The 17,317-nt window shown below is 48.7% G+C and overlaps 1 protein-coding gene across 3 annotated transcripts in view; it reads right to left on the reverse strand.

Moving 5' to 3' along the window:
- Positions 1 to 17,317, reverse strand: part of LRBA (LPS responsive beige-like anchor protein) — a 2,426,603-nt gene that overhangs the window by 273,853 nt on the left and 2,135,433 nt on the right. For all 3 annotated transcript variants that reach the window (XM_085641653.1, XM_085641654.1, XM_085641652.1), the window contains exon 49: positions 9,049 to 9,138. In XM_085641653.1, coding sequence (XP_085497779.1) covers positions 9,049 to 9,138 — 90 coding nt within the window. The remainder of the gene's footprint in view (positions 1 to 9,048; positions 9,139 to 17,317) is intronic.

A 17,317-nucleotide genomic window follows, 5' to 3' on the forward strand; every position in this document is an offset into this window, starting at 1 on the left:
TGTTTGCACAGGGTAGCCACTCCTTGGCCACAAGGGAGATTCTTCAGTCTTCTTCTTTCGTCGAATGTCGAAGGTCCAGAGTTTCTGTTCAAGTTTGCAGGTTCAGGATAATCTAAAGTCTTGAGGCCCAACTCCCACTCTTATACTAATCTGGGGGGCTGGGATACCTGCTAGGTCACGCCTTATGGGTGGGACCTGGGAGGGGGTGGTTACACCCACTTCCCTTTGTCCAGTTTCGCGCCAGAGCTGGGGCTGGAGTGCCCCAGCGCCGGTTTGAACTGGACTATGCAAGGAACACCTTGTGTGCCCCAGGCATGTCTCATTCCTTTCAGCCCACCCTGCCCCAATACACTAAAGGCTGTCTGGGGAGGTGCTAGCACCTCCCCAAGCAGGAAACCTATTGTCCAGGCCTCCCTGGCTGGGATCACTCCCAGCTGCAGGAGGTCAGACTTGTGTCGTGGCAGCAGAATCCATTTTGTGATGCTGAGGCTTTGGTCAGAGGCTAACAGTGAAATATGATTTTAACATGTCTTTCCCTCTAGAAGGGGGGAATAATATCCTCATGTCCAGAAATGGCATGGGGGTATTATTCCACAGTGTTAGACACCTTACACGACATGTTTCGATAAAGCCAAACCATAGTTACCATAACCGTCTAAGATTATAAGGCACTTTAAGAGTATATGGTAGGCTATATCATAGAACAGCTATAAGGACATGGTTCCGAAAGCTGCAGACAGGCTCAGCTCATGCTAGAGCCCCATCTCACATGTTACCAAGCACTCTGCCTCCAGGATTGTTAAGGCCTGCCATAGGAGTGACTGATAGGTACACATGTGTCTATATGTAAGTTAGGTATAGGAATACTACACCTAAGCAAGGGGTGATTACACGACCTTGCCCCAGCTGAGTGATCAGCCAGTTGTGTCAAAATGGAAGGCCAGGCCAGGGGTGGCATAATACATGCTGCAGCCCCTGGTAGGCCTAGGGTACACCTATGCCCTGGGTACCTAGGGTACACTGTACAGGGGCCAATAAGGTGATCCTATCCAAATGGGTTATGCACCTAAAGTACATAGTATCAATTTAGAGAGAGAACAGCAGGGCTGTGGGTCTGATTAGCAGGCCCACAGCCACATCTAAGTCGAAAACCAGTAAAGCAAAAGCAAAAAGTGGGGGTGAACATAGAAAGCAGACCCTACTCTCCTACACCCTCGATGGGGACTGCTTCGACTTCCAGCTATATTCCGCAACGAGGTTCCGGATGGCCTTCAGGTTCATCTTGGTGTATTTGTGACAAAGTATTGTGGGAGTTCATCATCGACATCCGTGTGAGGCAATCCTTACACGGTTTGAACCCTGTTGCCTTAGGAAGGGACATGTCTCTAGCAAACTGGAAACATTTTGAGAAGAAATCTGTCAGGAAGACAGACTCGAGGGAGTAGCTTCAAATTCGCATCTGGAAGCCCGAAAAGAAAGGAACACAAGAGCGTGAAGGTGGAACAGATATAGTGGCTCAGAAATCTCATCATCGCGGAACCACACAACGCCACCTCCCGATGCACGAGGGAGTTGCTATGAATTATTTTTAGATCCAGTCTGGACCCTGGGGAAATTCACAAGGGGAGGAACCTGCAGTTAGAAGCATCCATCAGAAGGAAATGTGTTTGCTTTCAAACCTGTATACATTTTCCTCTTCGGAGAAGGGCCCCGGCAGACCCAGCGGAGCAAGTGTCTGCAGAATGCCTTTTGGCCTACTTCTTGCTCAGGAGAGCAGATATCCTTCTTAGCCAGCTTGGAAGGCCTGGGGAGAGAATAGTAAACAGCTGAGGCTAAGATTCATGATGAACAAGTTACTTACCTTCGGTAATGATGTATCTGTAAGAAACATTAGTTAGATTCCTCACCTTAGAATATCCCCAGGCGTCGCTAGGCGTCGTCTGCGGCTCCACGTCCGTCATCGGCATCGTGCGCCGGAATGACGTCGGAGTACTTAGACGCCGCCCTCGCGCGCTGACGTCAGTTCTTGTACATAGCTTTCCGCGCCAGGAACACAGAACCATGCAAGAGACCGACACTGGTGCCAAAAAAGTCTAGGGGCCTGAAAAGGATAACCTTAACCCTAGATGTCGGTTCGCAGAACGGGGAGGATGGGTGGGTCGGTGAGGAATCTAACTAACTAATGTTTCTTACAGATACATCGTTACCGAAGGTAAGTAACTTGTTCATCTGAAAGAAACACGTTAGTTAGATTCCTCACCTTAGAATAGATACCCCAGCAATACCAACCCCGGTGGAGAGTCTGCGAACCAAGATCACACCAGAAAGTCCTGGAGAACAGAACGGCCAAAGAAGCCGTCTCTCCGGACTTGGCTGTCCAGCCAATAATGCTTGGCAAACGTGTGCAGCGAGGCCCACGTTGCTGCCTGACAGATGTCCTGCAAGGGGGACTCCCCGACCCAAGGCCGTCGCCGTGGCCCGAGTGGAATGGGCCCTCAACCCAACAGGAGGTTCCTTTTTAGCTAAGGAGTAACAAGCTTTGATGCACAAAAGGACCCAATGAGAGATGGTTCGCTTGTGCACTGCCCGCCCCTTCTTAGCTCCCACGTAGCCAACGAAGAGTTGGTCGTCCACCCGGAACTGTTTTGTGCAGTCCAGATAGAAGGAGAGCGCACGTTTTGGGTCCGGACGGTGGAGCCGCTCTTCCTCTTTCGAGGGATGCGGAGGCGGAAAGAAGGTGGGCAGCGTAACAGACTGCCCGATGTGAAAGGCAGTCACAACCTTAGGAAGGAAGGGCGAGTGTGGAGCACAACCTTGTCCGGATGAATAGAAAGGAAAGGAGGCTTCGAAGAGAGAGCCTGGAGCTCACTCACCCTTCTAGCAGAGGTGATGGCTACCAGGAAAGCAGTCTTAAGCGTCAAGAGACGAAGAGGACAATTATGAAGTGGCTCAAAGGGAGCGCACATCAGATAAGTCAAAACAAGATTCAAATCCCACTGAGGCATTACGAAAGGGACAGGAGGAAACATGTGAGAAATGCCTTTAAGGAACAGAGAAACAACAGGGGATTTGAAGAGAGAAGGCTGATCAGGAAGCCGAAGGAAGGCAGAGATAGCAAAAAGATAACCTTTAAGAGTGCCCAGAGCAGAGCCCTGCTGGGCCAAAGAAAGAAGGAAGAAGAGAACCTCAGAAAGAGGGGCGGAAAGGGGATCCACAGCTTTTGCTGTGCACCATGCCACAAATTTGTTCCACCTACAGGCATATACCGTTTTAGTGGAGGGACGCCTGGCTGCCAGAATCACATCGCAGACTTCAGGAGGCAAGTCAAATGGCATCAACTGTCGCCGCTCAATCTCCACGCATGAAGGTGGAGACTGAACAGGTTCGGGTGGAGGACCGTCCCCTGCTGCTGCGACAGAAGGTCCTCCTGAAGAGGCAGTCTGTAGGAATTGGATTCACCTATCTTGATTACTACACAGTCGTATCGGGGGATCGATTGACAGACTGAGTAGCTCGGGATACCAGTACCTTCGTGCCCAATCCGGAGCCACCAAGACGACTTGGGCCCGGTCGCGCCTGATCTTCTTCAGCACTCTGGGCAGAAGTGGTATAGGCGGAAAAGCGTACAACAGACCGCAACTCCACTCGCGACGAAAAGCGTCCCAGAGCGAGTGCCGCCTTCGAAACTCCAACGCGCAGAACTGCTGACATTGCGCGTTCTCTTCGGTGGCGAATAGATCTAACCAAGTCTCACACACTGCCAAAAGAGGCCTTGCGCCACATCCGAGTTGAGACGCCACTCGTGAGCCATCATGCACCGGCGGCTGAGTTAGTCTGCTCTGGCGTTCAGAGAGCCCGCCAGATGTTGAACCACCAGGGTGATGCCCTGATGGTCCAGCCATGTCCAGAGGCGCAGAGCCTCCTGACAAAGGGCCCACGACCCCACCCCGCCCTGTTTGTTGCAATACCACATGGTGGTGGTGTTGTCCGTGAACACCTGCACCATACTTCCCCGGACAACAGGAAGGAATGCCTTCAGTGCAAGTTGGATCGCTCTCAGCTCCAAAAGGTTGATATGGAGCCGAGACTTCGCCGGAGACCGGAGTCCTCTGATCTCCGCCTCCCCATGTGGCCTCCCCATGCCAGGAGGGACGCATCCGTCACCACTACGTGCTCTGGGTGGGGTAGGGAGAGGGATCTGCCGCTGACCCAATCGCGGTTTGTAAGCCACCACTGCAACTGCTTCGCAGTGCCCTCCGAGATCAAGACATGGTCGGACAGGTTGCCCCGATGCTGGGCCCACTGAAACTTCAAGTCCCACTGCAGAGCCCGCATTCGCCGCCTGGCATGATGCACTAATAGGATGCAGGAGGCCATCAGACCCAGAAGCCGCAGCATCAACCTGACCGAAACCCGGGATAGAGGCTGAAAGATGGGAATTAGAGCCTGAATATCCCGGACCCGCTGTTCTGGCGGATAGGCCCGGAACGGCGCCGAGTCCAGAACCGCTCTGATGAAGAGGAGCTTCTGGGAGGGACTCGGATGCAACTTCGGCACATTGACGGAGAACACCAGCAAATACAGGAGGTCGGCCGTAGTCTGGAGGTGGGAGACGACTTGCTGGGGCGAAACCGCCTTCAACAGCCAGTCGTTGAGATAGGGGAAGACTGGAACCCCTAATCTGCGCAGATGAGCTGCGACCACCGCCATCACTTTCGTGAACACCCGAGGGGCACTGGTGAGGCCGAAGGGGAGCACGGTGAACTGAAAATGCTCCTGACCCACCGTGAATCGCAGACAACGCCAGTGGGCCGGCAGGACGGGGATGTGGAAATAAGCGTCCTGCAAGTCCAACGCTACCATCCAGTCTCCAGGGTCTAGGGCAGCCAGAACCTGAGCTAAGGTGAGCATCTTGAACCTCTCCTTCCGGAGGAAGGCGTTGACGCTCTTGAGGTCCAAGATAGGGCGTAGGCCCCCTTTGCCCTTCTTGGGAGCCAGAAAGTAGTGGGAATAGCAACCACGACCCACTTCTGGACCAGGAACGCGCTCGACGGCCCCTTTGGCCAAGAGGGCCGCAACTTCCTCCCGCAGAAGATTCAAGTGATTCCCCGACATACAGTGGTACTGCGCTGGCATGGCTGGAGGGGTCGTCTCGAAGGGGAGGGAGTAGCCCCTTCGGACGATTTGCAGCACGCACCTGACTGAAGTGATGGAACGCCAGTGGAGCAGGTGATGACGAACTCTGCCGCCCACTGGCGTGGAATGGGCCTGAAAGCTCGGACTAGGAGGGCTTTGAGGCGGATGCTGCCGGGGTGGATGTGGACTGACCAGCACGTTGTCCCCCGGTACCGCCTTGGCGGGATCCACGTCCGCGACCGCGTGCAGGTTGAGTCTGCGGCCGGTGGCTAGGCAGACTTGAGGGGGCGCCCTTTCCTTGGCCACGAAAGAGGCAAAAGGCGGAAGTTTGCGGTCGTGGGGCCGAGAGGCCCAAGGACTTAACCGTAGCCCGGGAGTCCTTGAAGCGCGCCAGCGCACTATCCGCCTTCTCGCCAAAAAGGCGAGTGCCATCAAAGGGCATATCCATGAGGGTACTCTGGACATCCCCCGAGAAAGACGTGGACCGCAGTCAGGCGTGGCGACGGAGCGCCACCGTGGTTGACATCGCCTACCCAGCGAGTCCGTAGTGTCTAGTCCACATCGTATAGCATGTCGTGCTGCATCTCGCCCATCGGCGAGAGCCTGGGCGAGCCGTGTCCGGAGCTTGCTGACGGTTGAAGCACTTCAATGAGGAGGTTAGTCCTCACGGCCACAGCAGGCAACTCCAGCCCAAGGGCGTCGGCCGCCTTGCGCAGCACCACTGAAAAAGCTGCACCTTCCTCCGAGGCCACAGTCGGAGGAGAGATGAAACCAGTGTCCAGGGAGGTGTCCAGACCACTGGCATCCCCCAGTTCGTCTGCCCAGTCCTGTGCTAAATGGGCCTGCCTGCCGCATAGGGTCCTCAGACCCCTCCCAGTCGCCCCCGTCATCCGATTCCTGATAAACAGGGGGAATTATCGGAGCCGGACGGTAGATGAAATGTTCATCCATCGGCGTCGGATACGGCGTCGGACGGCGCCGCACCGGTGCCGGGCCCGGACTGAACCGGGGAACGTCGTCGTCCGGAGACAGCGCCGGAGGAGGAACCGGTGTCGGCACCGGTGGAGGAGGCGTCGTGAGGCCGACCGGCGCCGGCAGAGATCCAGGCCTGGATCCCTCGGGGACCTGCGGCGTTGGGCCGAAGTCGTCGACTGCGCCGGGGCCAGAGCCGCCGGCTCGCAAGGTCGCCCAGTCGAGCCCACGGGGCCCGAAGGCGCGCCGGCAGGCATCGACGGCGGAGCCAGGCCCCTCATGGCCGAGAGGAAGGCACTGATCTCCGCCGGAGTCGCGTCAGTCCCAGGGACCGGCGGGTATGGGGACGGACGCGGCTCCTGCGGCTCCGATGGAGCTGCGGGGGTGGGGCCACGCTGACCATCGACCGAGTCGCGCGACCGGCGAGGGGCGTCCGAAGAGCGGTGTCGCCTCTTGGACTTCTTGGAGTGCTTCGACTTACCCGAAGACTTCGAGCTCGACGAGCGGTGATGGTGGCTGTGGCTCCGTGACCGGTCCTTCGACCTCCTCCTGGACCGGGACCTTGAACGGCACGGAGCTGAGTGTCGAAGCTCGAGAAGCTTACGGGACCGGTCCCGCCTAGCCTTAGAGGTCAAGGCCTGACAGTCGATACACGATTCCGCATCGTGGTCAGGCCCCAAACAGTAAAGGCGATGGTGATCCGTCACCGACATCAGTCGATGACAGGAGTCATAGGCTTTAAACCCAGGCATCCTACCGGCACCAGAGTCGAGTCGACAGTAGACCAAAAAGTCAAAAAGTTTAGTCAAAAAATGACTAAGGGGTAAGCTCTTCCCGGATCGGCGCTGTCTGGCGTGGAAAAAAGAACTGACGTCAGCGTGCAAGGGCGGCGTCTAAGTACTCCGACGACGTCATTTCGCCGCATGACGCCGACGACGGACGCGGAGCCGCAGACTACACCTAGCGACGCGCAAGGGGTATTGCTGACGAAAAATCTTTCCGGATCCAGCCTGACGCCTGGGGATATTCTAAGGTGAGGAATCTAACTAACGTGTTTCTTTCAGATTTTAGGTGCATACGACTTTGGGTGGAATTCCTGTAACCAGGACAAGATTTGCAATCATTTGCTGCAAAAATGAGAGAGGGAAGCCTGTGGATTATATTAGGACTAGGAAGGAGTCAAACAACTGTCTTGTTTAGCCTTTAACATACCCTGCTCAATCCACTTCTGGGAGAAACTCTGAATGGATCTGAAGAGGATTCAAAACTTCTCTGCATACTATGTTGAAGTCTTGCCTGCGAATTGTACAAAGTTGTCAACAGCTCTGTCTTTAACGTCTGCATTCTGGCATTTTGCTCCAGAACTGGTAGCGACATTTTCTTCCTAATCCACAGGGCTGAAGGTCATGCTGGAGAATCCTAGTTCTGCCAATCAAGTTTCAATCCTATGACAAAAGGATGCAAAAGATCCTGAGACAGAGGAAGATGTTCCAGCCTGGAAGAGCTCTGAGAAAGAGACCTTGACAAAGGAAGTGGCAAGCCCTCTGAGAAAGGTGTCTTGCCATCTCATTGTCCAAAGGAGTTCTCAGTGCCCCGCCCATGCTGACCTGGACCCTTGTGCTCCCATCCCTTCTGACGCCACATCCTGAGAACGAACCCCACGTCTCCTGTGGGATGGGGGTACTTTTACTCTGTATGCACATCAAGATGGTAGCACAAAAGGAAGCATAGGCATGAACCAAATGGCTGCTCCTCTGACAAAAGAAAGATTATGTGGGACATTAGCTAAATAAGAAGTGTCGTAATACAACATGTGTGGGTTTTAAGTCAGTGCGTCATATCATAAGGTTTCCAAGCATAAGGAAGAGAATGAAAGATGGACGAGAACACCAAATTATGAATGAAAAATGATCTGGCGTCTGTGCGTACACAGCAAGAAGCAATTGAAAGTAAACTGGCAAGGGTAAACACACAGGATATGCACATGTATGACACATTCATGACTGGTAAAATGTTTGCAACTCTTGGATTTAACATTTACAGGCATAGTTTCTGGTCCTCCTCCTAGGAAGCCGGTGTCCTCAAGCTAAGACACCACGGACATCACTTCCAGCGCAGACAATGCCTTGTGGAGATGAATGACGCCACCTACCGGCACTCAGGGGTCCTGCTCACCAAATGTTTAAGGATCGAGTCAGACACTTGGGAATATTCTAAGGGAAGGAATCTGTGGCTAGAAGTCTCTATCAGATAGAAACTGGTTCAGTATCAGAAACCCAACTGCTGCATTTAGGACTAACTGATCAATAATTGTTCGTAACCCATGGAGGTTTAAATAGCGAAATGTACAGAAAGAACAAGTTAGCGACATGGCATCTTGTACAAGTACGCCCTCTGGATCAAACAGTACTACATAAACATGACCCTTTGTACTGCAAAGCCATTGCAAATGTCTGTGGACTCGAGTTATATGGACAGATAATATCAGGAGTAGTGTAATCAGGAAAGGCAGGACTTCAAGTAGGGTGAAAAAACAGGGGGGGGGGAACTCTCAAAGGGGCGTGGCCGATGTAATTAAGGGTGTGGCTTAAAAAGACGTAAGCTAAAAATCTGTGCTTAGCATAGTGTGCCGCCCAACCTGTATTTTGCTGTTTTTGTCATTGCATCCAGATATATGATACAAGTAACATCATACCTACAACAAGTCAGGACTATTGGCTTAGTCAATGGTTGTTAGTTGCATAAGATAAATAGGCAGCAACTATGGCTGGTTTAGAATATTGAAAAAGCTTCCACTTAAAGCCCTGGTGACACCACGACAATGTGCTGCTTCTGAGTTTCAAAAAAGAGAAAGGAAATCCAGAGAGAAAATGACTCTTTAAAGACAACCGTATTGCATGATACTCGGGAGTGAGACAGAAGGTGCAGGGCTGTACTCACCACCTGCATAGCGGAGCTCCGCGGAGGGTGCGGCTCGATGAGCAGCTGGGATGGAGTCTGTCCAAAGCTTCGGATTTGAGCCTCGACAGCCTGAAAAAGACACCAGAAGGTTTGCATGTTACGGGGTGTTAATTACGGGCAATAGAACCATAACTGTCATCTGAAAACGTCAATCCACACTTCTGGCTAGTTTCACACTGAAAGTGAACCCTGAGTGTGCACCACGGGGGCTAAGTGCTTGGCACCAGTACTGAGGGTGAGGTCACTCTGCACTGCGGATGCTATTCCATGAGAAACGCCGTCTAAACCTCCACGTCCTGACTCCTGTCCGGTGATACTAAACAGAAACGAGCCAACACGGTCAGAAACCCTCCTCTGCGGGCCTTCCCGCAATGCCTCCGAGGAGAGGCGCGAACCTTCCCACATGAACACTTGCCCTGCCATTTTAGAAGGCGGAGCCTCCATTTATTTGAGGCTCAATTTCTTTCTCATAGAACAGTAAATAAAAGCAATCATAATGTTTCAATTAATAACACAAACATTATTTCCAAACTTGAAAATGTGAGAAAACGCACACAACAAGCACCTTCTGGCACAGTGGTGTCTCGGATAACACAACAAGGATGCACTGCCAATGAAAGAGCTGCCCTGCCGGGGGCAGCCAGCCTTTTCATTTGCTTCAGTCGAATTGTCAGCAAAGAATGACTTCGAAAAGCATCTAACTTTACCTCTCCACAATCCAACAACCAACACAGTCGGTAGCCATTCTGTAAAAGTAATTTGTATCAAACAATTACCGGCTCGTAAAATGTGAACGTGTTTTCTGTGTGTTTATAAGGGTTTACGAGTCAAGATCTGTTACAACATTCTTTCTTGCCTGTTACTGTCTTTAACAGCTGTTTTTAAAGTTGGGCCTCATGAATTCAAGACCTGTAGTACTGCAAATATATTTATAAACTGCAAAAAAAAACTCTCCCTGGGAGGTTTATGTGTAACAAAGTAGTATGTATCGACTAAAGTTACCGGCAAGTTCCACTTTAAACATTAAATGTAACTTTTTTGTTGTTGTCAAACACTTCGTCAGCATTTCACCATTCGGCATTAAACATTACACTTTTTAGTTAATTTCAACTTGGTTCTTGGCTTTAAATTTAATGCAGATTGGTTAAGAGGGCTGCGTTATTTGGGGCAATACAAATATTGCATTTACATTTGGAATTTTTAGTCTCTGCTACAGCAAAAACTGCTGAAAATAAATTCTCCAAATTTATTAGGCTACATTAAGTTTTGGTTTATCGTAAATACGTTAAGTAGTTTGAGATATTTGCGTTATAAAAGGTTTCACGTGGTCTACGAATGGTTAAACATATGTGGACTGTTGGTTCACCAACCATCAGCTAACCAGTTTCAAATCTAAAATAAATCCAATTGGCCGAGCGATCAGATCAAGTTGTGCTTTTCGAGATTTGTATACTGTTCACAAAAATGGGGCCATTTCTACCTGCAAGCAGATCATGGTAAATTACGCTGAAGAAAAATAACCCTTAAAGCGAGGTACACACAGGCCCGGTTCTAGCGGGTGGGTCGGGTGGGCCAGGCCAACCCAAACATGAGCCTGGCCGACCTAAGCATGAGCGCTGGCCCTGGCAGTGACAGCACGAAGGCCAGTAGTAAATGGCCACTTTAATTTAAAACGTTTCTCTGAACGTTGTTTTATTTCCTGTTCTGGGAGTTGCGTGATTGGGCCTGGGCTCTCTCTCACAGGCACCCCCAATCACGCATCTCCTTTTAGAAAGATGGGCTGCGTCTCCACCCGCCGGTGAAGGTAATATAGGGGCATGGCGAAGGGGACAAATCCTCTCTGTGGCATCGGGTAACCTTAACCATACTACTGTCTGGATATTTCCTTTTCTAATCCTCGCTGGAGAAAAAACAATTGTTTCTCCTTTCCTAGCCCTTGCAGCTGCTTATCAGATCAGACTGTGGCGAGGAACCGAGCATGTAAGAGAATGTGTGGCTATTTGTTCTTCTTTTTAAAATCACCAGGGAAGGCCCAGCAAGACACATACTTCCTGTATGCTTTATTTGAACAGTTTTTAGGTCGGGCCTAGCGCAGCTCGCATGCACTACTCTAGGAGATGACCTCTTGGAATCACTCTGGACTTCGAGCAAGCTTGTGCGTGTTGTAGTGACACTTCACTGGCCTTTGCGTGTGGCTTTAAAAAATGAAAGCACGCAATTGGCCAAAGGCGGCTTTTTGTCCCACCTTTTCTAAAAATGTTGACGCCTACGGCATTCCCCTTGCGGTTACGAACAGCGGGGCGCAGTGTGCCATCTGTTGAGTGTTATATTTCAAAGGTTGTTTTGGTCTGCTTTGCGCAGCAGGGCTTGCGAAAGCCTCCTCCCCGACCCCTTCCTTCCCTCCCCCGGCTCCTTTGTTTCTCTTCCAGGAGCCGACTGAGACGGGAGGAGACGCGTTTGTTTTCGTGTTGCAGGCTCTTCACACTTTCACTCGCTCTCCCTGCTCCAGTTTGATGCTGGTTCCGGCTAATGTGAGATGTTTAGTTTTAAAACCTTAGAAACCATTCAGAAAGGACACATTTCTGCAAGTGAGTTACTCATTTCTAACAAACATTGTGTTATTGTGCAAAATGCTTCTCCCTGTTGCATCTTCCCTTTCAACCCCTTCTCCTCTCGTAGCGCCCTCCTTCTCTCGGCCCCAAGCCCCCTTCACAATATATCCTACCATCTCTTTCTTTCTTTCAGTCTACGCTGCCTCTTACTGCCCCATTCTCGCCTTTCCGACCCGCTTTCCCCTTTAATTTTAACCAACGCCCCCAGGGTGGATGATGTCGAAGGAAGGAATGCTGCGCCCCCAAAAATAAACATATTATGTAAAACTGTACCATTTAAAGGTCTGCGAAAAATGTAGCAAACAAAAGGCTTGTGATAGCAAAAACATTGTGGCAAAGCTGAATGTCATACACGTACGTACTTAGAAGTCGATTAGGTCGAGCTACAGCGCATGCGCTGTTTGCAAGACCTCCTCTAATCCATATTTCGACTTTTTTCCCTCTCCTACTTACCATTGGTTCAATCCGCTGTCGTCCTTTGCTGCCTCCAAATTTGTTGTCTTTACCGATACGTCACTTCCCTTCAGGGCTGAGGCACACCGGTAAAGTACAGTTTAGTTACGCTTTGGGTTTATAGCTGTTCTGTGGGAGAACTCTTATTTTTAAAACTATCTTGTGGCGCGCCACCGCTCTTCAGTACTTGGGTAACTCATTTTTTTAAATTGTTTTCGCTGCCTCTCACAGCAGGGCGCCCACTTTACCATTATCAACACGGGTGCCCTCTCTATGCTGCAGCACTGTTCCTGCATTCATATAATCAATTTGGCGCCACACATAAAGCGCTGTGCCCATATTGATAATATCAACGCAGGCGCCGTGCTGCAGCATCAAGTTTCATAAAGTTTATACTTCAGCACGGCACGCGCTCTTCATGTTATCAACACGGGCTCCACGCATCTGTACTGATAACACGAATGGAGGCGCTGGCCTGAAGTATAAACTTTATGAAATTTTATGCTACCGCAGGGAGCATGCTTTCATATTATCAACACGTGCACCCTGCTCTATGCTGCACCTTCATATTATCATCAACTTGGTGTCACACTTTAATAAAGTGTGGCGCCCGTGTTGATAATATCAAAGCCAGCGCCGTGCTTCAGCATCAAGTTTCATAAAGTTTATACTTCAGCACGGCGCACACTTTCATGTTATCAACACGGGCTCCAAGCCTGTGTTGTTAAAGCAGGGCATCTGTACTGATAACAAGAAAGCAGGCGCCGTGCTGAAGTATAAACTTTATTAAACTTTATGCAGCAGCATGGCGCCTATCTGCAATGCAATAGGTCTTGCATTCCGAGAGTTTGAGCCATTAGCATTGTAAATGACAGTGCCTTTTATTTGTTTTGCCACTTTAAAACATAAATAAAAGGCATTGTCATTTACAATGCCAATAGCTTAAACTCTCGCAAACGCGAGACCTATTGCATTCCAAATGCACGTTATTGTTGCAGTTTTATATAGCGAGAAGCGTATGTGTGTTTTATTGGTACGTAAACATGAAGTGAACTGCTGTAAACTAATGGTTGTGAAGCGGAACCAAAACCTACTTCCTAAGCTGCTAAGTTATTGGTTGGGTATAGCAAGCCATATTTGCTGTTCTTTATTGTCACTAGATTCAGAAATAATTACTGGGTTATTAACCACCAGCACAGCATTACCTAAGCATCAATCAACACCACCCCCTCAGCACAGCACTACCACTGCATCAGTGCAGCACCTACTCAGCACCAACGCAGAACCAGCATAGCCCCACCACAGCATCAACACGCACCACCTCAACAGCAACTCAGCACAAACGCATCACCAAAACAGCATCACCTAAATATCACCAAAACATCACTTAGTGCCACCTCAGCATCAATCAGCAGCACCCAGCATCAGTCTGCACCACCCCAGCATCACTCAACACCACCCCAGCATCACTCAACACCACCTCAGCATCACACAACACCACCTCAATATCAATTGACACCACATCAGTATCACTGCGCACCATCAAGAACCACCTTCCACAAGCACACCACCACCTCAGTAACAAATAGTGCAACTTCAGCACCACTCCAGCATCAGCATAGGAACAATTCAGCACCAACTCGCCCCACCACAGAATTAGCATAGCACCAACTCAGAACCAGCACAGCACCACCTCAGCAGCAAATAATCCCCAATGCAGCACAATTTCAGCATTAACATATCACCACATCAACACCAGTGCAGCATCACCTCAGCACCAGCGCAGCACCAAACTTTCAATCTAAGCACCACTTAAACACAAATACAGAACCACCAAAGTATCACTCAGTACCACCTCATCACTCAGCACCACCTAAGTATCATTCACTATCACCACAACATCACTCAGCACCACCACAGCATCATTAAGCAGCACCTCTGCATCAGTCAGCACCACCTAAACACCACCACAGCACCACCTAAGCACTGTATCGCCACATGACAATATTACCATCAGCACAGTACCCCCTCCTCATCAGTGCACCACCAGTGCAGCATCAACTCAGCAGCAGCACAGCACAATTTCAGCATTAGCACAGCAACACCTCCACATCACTGCACCACCACCAGTGCAGCCCCAGCTCAGCACCTGCACAGGCCCACACCAGCAACAATTCAGAACCAACAGAGCATTTCATTGAAGCCACTTGACAGGGGTGAGACAATAGACCCAAGAGTATAAACGCATGATAGAGGTCAGTAGTTCGCTTCCCACTCCCTGTATGGTATAAACGCCTATCAACACTACTTCCACAGGTTTGCTACAAAGACCAGAGCACATCACTTTACAGCAATGACCTCACGGTTTAGGCTCTCGGTTTCATACCCGAGTGTAGCAGCATCTCATCTCAGCACCATGTCACTCTGAGCAACACCGCACTTTCAGTTTGGTAGGAGTGACTACTTCGCTTCGCACTCCCCCACAGAGGTTACGGTGCTCCTATCCTCCTGTTTCCTACTCTTTTCGCCCTTTTTCCCCCTTACTCGTTTCAACTGAATCACAAAATGGATGCCAACACTTCCTAGTTGCAACCACTCGCAGCCAATAAGCAGCAAGCTCGTGCTCGTAACGCCTCAGCCAATCAGATGGCAGAATTCCCAAATATCAATATCTGTAAATTTCGATATTTCTCCAAAACTACTGAACGGATTTACACCAAATAAACAAAAGCGTGCTTTCTAGACCAAGACCCTTCTCCCTGCCAAATTTGGGGCAATTCTGTTCACCCGTTCAACCTGTAGCTTTGTCTAAAGTTTCCTACGGAAATTAACATGGAGAAAACACGTTTTGGAACCCCCCTTTTTTCTCGGCCTCCCCCCTTGACGAATCACCCCCAAACTTTCAACATAGGAGCTGATATGAACAAAGAATTAGTTTGGAAAATTTCATGAAGATTCAAACGACACCAAAGTTACAAGCAAAACAAAAAATGCTCTTCCTATGGAAACTTGGCCCTAACTATAACTACCTACCGGCAACCGCCAGTAGGTAATATATATATATATATATATATATATACACCCACACACACACACACACACGTGCACATACACATGTATATTTTGTGAGGGGAGGTAATTTTAGGGTTCAGAAGTGAACAATGGTAAAAGGAAGGTAAGAGTAAATTTAGGTTTTGGGGTGGGTAATGGTAAAGGAAGGTATGGGTAATTTTAGGGTTTAGCGGTGGGTGGTGGTAAAGGAAGGTTGGGAGTAAATTTTTAAAAAGGGGGTGTTTTCCCCGTAAAAAAAGAAAATAAATTAAATATTACATTTAGGTTTAAGGGTTGAGTAGTGGTAAAGGGGGTATGGGTATTTTTAGGGTAAAGAAGGGTGCACATGGTGTGTCTCTGCAGATCACAAAGCCCAACTCTGGATCTCATCATTCAATGTAACAATGGGCACTCAGCATACACACGCATGATTCTCGTATGCACTGAGACCTAATAATCAAAAGCACATGCAGAACTCACTATGGGGCATGGTTCCACATTCTTCTGAGGCAAGCAGGGGACCTTTTCCGCCCCAACAATTACATTTCATGAAATTAATTTTTATTAAACAGTGAACAATAGTAAATCTGTGCATAAAGGTTTGGGTGTGCCATTACGACAGGGACCTCTAAATTTCATAGCTGCCTGGGAAATATTTTCTCTGTTTCATGGGGACCACGCTTGATATAGGTTTTATACCCCAGTATTGAAACGTAACATTTAGCATTTGTGTAGATGTGCAAAATGTAATATGAGATTTGTTAGCACTGTTAAGTGTGTGTGATGGTCCATAATTCAAGAGGCAAAGCGTGGAGCACGTCATTGTGCCCTGTATAGCATGCTACACCCAACAGATCTGCATGAATGGCTTATATCATGCGGTTCCTTTTTGATGTGCAGTACTTTGCTCTTACTTTTTTCATGTGGAGTAATTTAAACAAGATTATATAATTATATACCGAGCACCAATGGTTAAATACGAGAAGTAAGAATCACAATAACTACGTTTGGGTCTATGGCCTAAGGTGTTCTTCTGTGAACTGATCCAAGAATGAAATCTGAGACTAAGCAAGGTTTTCTCACGTCAACTAAGCAGTACCGTGGTAACAACGAATGCGGCCCCATAAATAAATAAGTCAAAGTGTAATTAATAGTACACTTGTGCGAAATAACGTGTTAATTATCTACATTTATTATCACTAGTTTGGTCTATCACACACAAAAATATATATGTATTAATACTGTGAAGGTGTCGGAACCACTGTCATGGAAACAATGTCATGCTAGAGCCCTCTAATACACCATGGTGACTATAAAAGTATTTCTGGTTACAGACAGCAGGAAAAAGGTATCCACCATAAAAACCTACTACCTAATGTAAAAAACTTACGACTTGGTGTCTATTTTCTATATCTTTTTTTCCTTAAAAGTAAGTAGACAGGGGGAAAAAGTCTTAACTGCAACCTTCTAAATGAATAGATTTTTTTTAATGCAATGCTCAACCCTTCCTGTGCACTGACAAGTGACCAGAAAATGACATATGTTCTCTGCTGTAACATGGTGATTATCACCTAATGCAAACACAGTTTCTGTATCATTAATATGAACTTTAACCCAGACTTCCTCTGACTTGGAGAGCTCCACCAAATTAATGCTTTTGAAGTGAAAAGTCTCATGTAGTAGGATACAGGCAGTATCATTTGTTATAGCTTCAAGTGGAAGGAGCTCTGAACTTTGGGTTTCAGCGACTCTTAAACATCATAGTAAAACAATGCTTGGTATGGTATGAATTAACCTTTCCATTTTAGATGCAAGAACGTGTAGCAATACAACGAGCTAGGCAAATGCTTTTCAACAACTCAAGCGCAGGTCTCAAACCCATTATTTCAATACTTCTTGTATCAATGTTAACTCAGTTCTATGAATGGATGAGACAACCTAAGTACACAAACAGAATTTCAGAAGTCGAGCTGGCTCTGTGTAGTGATGCAGAACACCAAGCTGCTAGTTTGTCACAAAGGAATTCAAAGACTGAGCGCCAGCTCTGCTTGCTTTCCACTAACATTAGAACAGATAATTTACCAAAATTTAAATCATATCTTTGAACTAAACAGTAGGTTAAAAACACTAAC

This window comes from Triturus cristatus, chromosome 2_2, assembly GCF_964204655.1.
Source record: "Triturus cristatus chromosome 2_2, aTriCri1.1, whole genome shotgun sequence".
NCBI classification, from domain to species: Eukaryota; Metazoa; Chordata; class Amphibia; order Caudata; family Salamandridae; genus Triturus; species Triturus cristatus.